The following is a 2976-nucleotide window of genomic DNA, read 5'->3' as shown; positions in this document are numbered from 1 at the left end:
CATCGAAAGTTACGCAAATAAAAGAACTGGACGCCATTGCATAGTGCCAAGGACTCCAAATTTGCCATCAAGATGTAGGGCAAGATACTGCAATAGCCTGGGCTTCAGAGGTCCACAGCTCTTCAATATCCTCCCGAAGGACCTGAGAGACCTGCATGCGGTGGATGTAGGTGTCTTCAAAATGAGGCTGGACCTCTTCCTGTCAGGTGTCCCAGATGAGCCAACTTCACGGCAGGAGGTGCAGATGAGAGCAGCTGCATCAAACTCTCTCATGCACCAAATGTCAATTCGTGAAGTAAAATTGTGTAGCAACACCAAATGGCGGTGCCCTAGCATGGCCACAGCACTTGAGCTGAAACTAGATAAAATGAAAATATATGTACATACATATGTGTATATATATATATATATGTACACATATGTGTGTGTGTATATATATATGTGTGTATATATATATATATACACACATACATATATATATATATATATATGATCATCATCATCGTCGTTTAACGTCCGCTTCAACCATAGAAACCATGCCAAAACAGACATGGAGCCCAGGCAGCTCTTCAGCTGCCATCAAACTGTCCAACCCATAACAGCATGGAAAACAGATGTTAAGTGATGATGACAATGATAGATACACAACCATGGAACTATGGTTATTTGATTAAGAAGTTTGCTTACCAATCACATGGTCTCAGTTTCAGTAACACTGTGTGGCATCTTAGCCAAGTGCCTTCTATTATAGCCCAGGGCCGATCAAAGCCCCGTGAGTGAAATTACCAGACTGACACAGAGAAACACCCATCGTATATGTGTGTGAGAGATTTTTATATTACCTTCATCTACCAATTGTAAATAAAAGAATTGTTCAGGGGTATTTGTTTCCAGTTCTTTATGTAAAACATGTTTGGGATGTCCATTGTTTGATAGACTGGAAGTTTATTACCCGACTTAGAAACAAGGTGGGGTTGGAAACTAGAAGGGCATCTAATGATTGGAAACTTTGTCGCACCATACACTTATCTGACCTATGCAAGTACAAAAAACTAGATGTTAAAAAGAACAGGACTTTCCTCCTGGGTGAGTATTGGTATATCCCATCTATGTTCATTAGAAATTAAATAAATAAAGAATTTTGACATGTACGAATATTTATTTCTCCCCACGGTACATTTGACAAACAGAAGATAAACATATAAACAATATTTGTTCAACTTACCAATTGATCCTCTAAATTATTGAGTATCTGACATCCAAATTGGTGGATTTGTCTGTTTAGCTGCTTCCATAATCTAAGTTGGAAAGTGTTTCACTGGAAACCAAGCTTAGGTCGGGTTCTTCTAAAATTCCAACAGAGGATTGTTGCATCTGAAGAAAAGCAGAAAATTAAATTAAAACAACTGCAATGATGGCAAAACAAAAAAATAAGATAATTGGTCAGGCTATAAACCTTGGTTCCACTTATATTCATCTCCTGGTAACTGGAGGGTAAGCTCTAACACACTGGTTCTCAGCTGGGATCCACATAACCCTTGGACGTCGTCATCATTTAACGGCATGGTGCGGATGGTTTGACAGGAGCTGGCCAGCTGAAGGGCTGTTCAGGCTCCAGGTCTGTTTTGGTATGGTTTCTACAGCTGGATGGATGCCCTTCCTAGTGCCAACCAACCAGAGTGTACTGGGTGCTTTTATGCAGTAACAACATGGATGTCTTTTATGTGGTACCAGCACTCACGAGCCAGCAAAATTAGGGATGCTCAGCTGGTAAGGGATGCAGGGGAGCCTGTGTGCAAGGGCAACCATACTTTTACTTAGCTTGATGTATTTTTTCAAGCACAACAGACCACCAGGAGTCTTGCCCCTCTTTGAGTCCTAATGTCTGAAAATCCTTTCTCACCACCACTTCGTCCCATGATTCCTGGGTCTACCCCGTCCACATGCTCCCTCTACAAGTAGAGATCAGCAGCTCTTGATGCAACTGTCTTCAGTCCATATAAGGCTTAATTGATAAAAATCATGTGGAGGCACACACTGTGCAGCACCTTAGAGATGATGTAGATCATAATCATCATTTAATGTCTGTTTTCGATGCTGGCATGGGTTGGACGGTTTGACTGAAAACTTGTGAGCTGCACCAGGTTCCAATCTGATTCGGCATGGTTTCTATGGCTGGATACCCTTCCAAGAGTGTAGCGGGTGCATTTTACATGGCATGGGTGCCAGTTATGAATTTATGTTCTAGTGGTTGGCGTTAGGAAGGGCATCCAGCTGTAGAAACTCTGCCAAATTAGATTGGAGCCTGGTGTTGCCATCCGGTTTCACCAGTCCTCAGTCAAATCGTCCAACCCATGCTAGCATAGAAAGCGGACGTTAAACGACGATGATGATACGAGCTTAATAATGACAAAAATCATTTTACTAAATTCGTCATTATTTTATAAACTTTACTGACACGAAAGCTGTGTATTTCAACAGAAATATGGTTAAAAAATTTTTTTTTTTTTAAATGTGTGCAGTTGGAGGTGGGGGTAAAGTGATCGAAATTAAAACTTACCATCAAAATTTCATGTTAATTGATTCCAGACACCAGATTAGTAATGACAAAGTTATTGTAGCTAAATTCCTTATTATTTTCAAACTTAATTGAAACAAAGGTTTTATATTTCAACAGGAATATGGTAACAAAAGAGTTAAAGTGATCTAAATTAAAACCTTCCATCAAAAGTACATGTTAATTTATGTTCTTTAAAACATCTTAATGATGACGAAGTTATTGTGACTAAAATCTTAATTTCAATTAATTGTGAAAATAATGAAGACAGTATATTTCAACAGAAATACAGTAAAAGGATTTATATATATACTAGCAGAAATACCCGGCTTTGCCCGGGTTAAAGAGAATAATGAAATCTAAAAACGCTGTCTAGACTACGCAACCCTCAACTGTTAGTAGCTACGATACCATATTTC

The 2976-nt window shown here is 39.2% G+C and overlaps 1 protein-coding gene across 1 annotated transcript in view; it reads right to left on the bottom strand.

Moving 5' to 3' along the window:
- The window catches only part of LOC106874443 (serine-rich adhesin for platelets), a 35890-nt gene that overhangs the window by 2657 nt on the left and 30257 nt on the right, over positions 1-2976 (bottom strand). The window contains exon 16 of the mRNA XM_052976290.1: positions 1226-1374. Coding sequence (XP_052832250.1) covers positions 1282-1374 — 93 coding nt within the window. The 3' untranslated portion in view covers positions 1226-1281. The remainder of the gene's footprint in view (positions 1-1225; positions 1375-2976) is intronic.

Source organism: Octopus bimaculoides, chromosome 24, assembly GCF_001194135.2.
Source record: "Octopus bimaculoides isolate UCB-OBI-ISO-001 chromosome 24, ASM119413v2, whole genome shotgun sequence".
Lineage (NCBI taxonomy): Eukaryota > Metazoa > Mollusca > Cephalopoda > Octopoda > Octopodidae > Octopus > Octopus bimaculoides.
The sequence above is the reverse complement of the archived record's forward strand: the minus strand, read 5'-3'. Positions and strand labels throughout refer to the sequence as shown.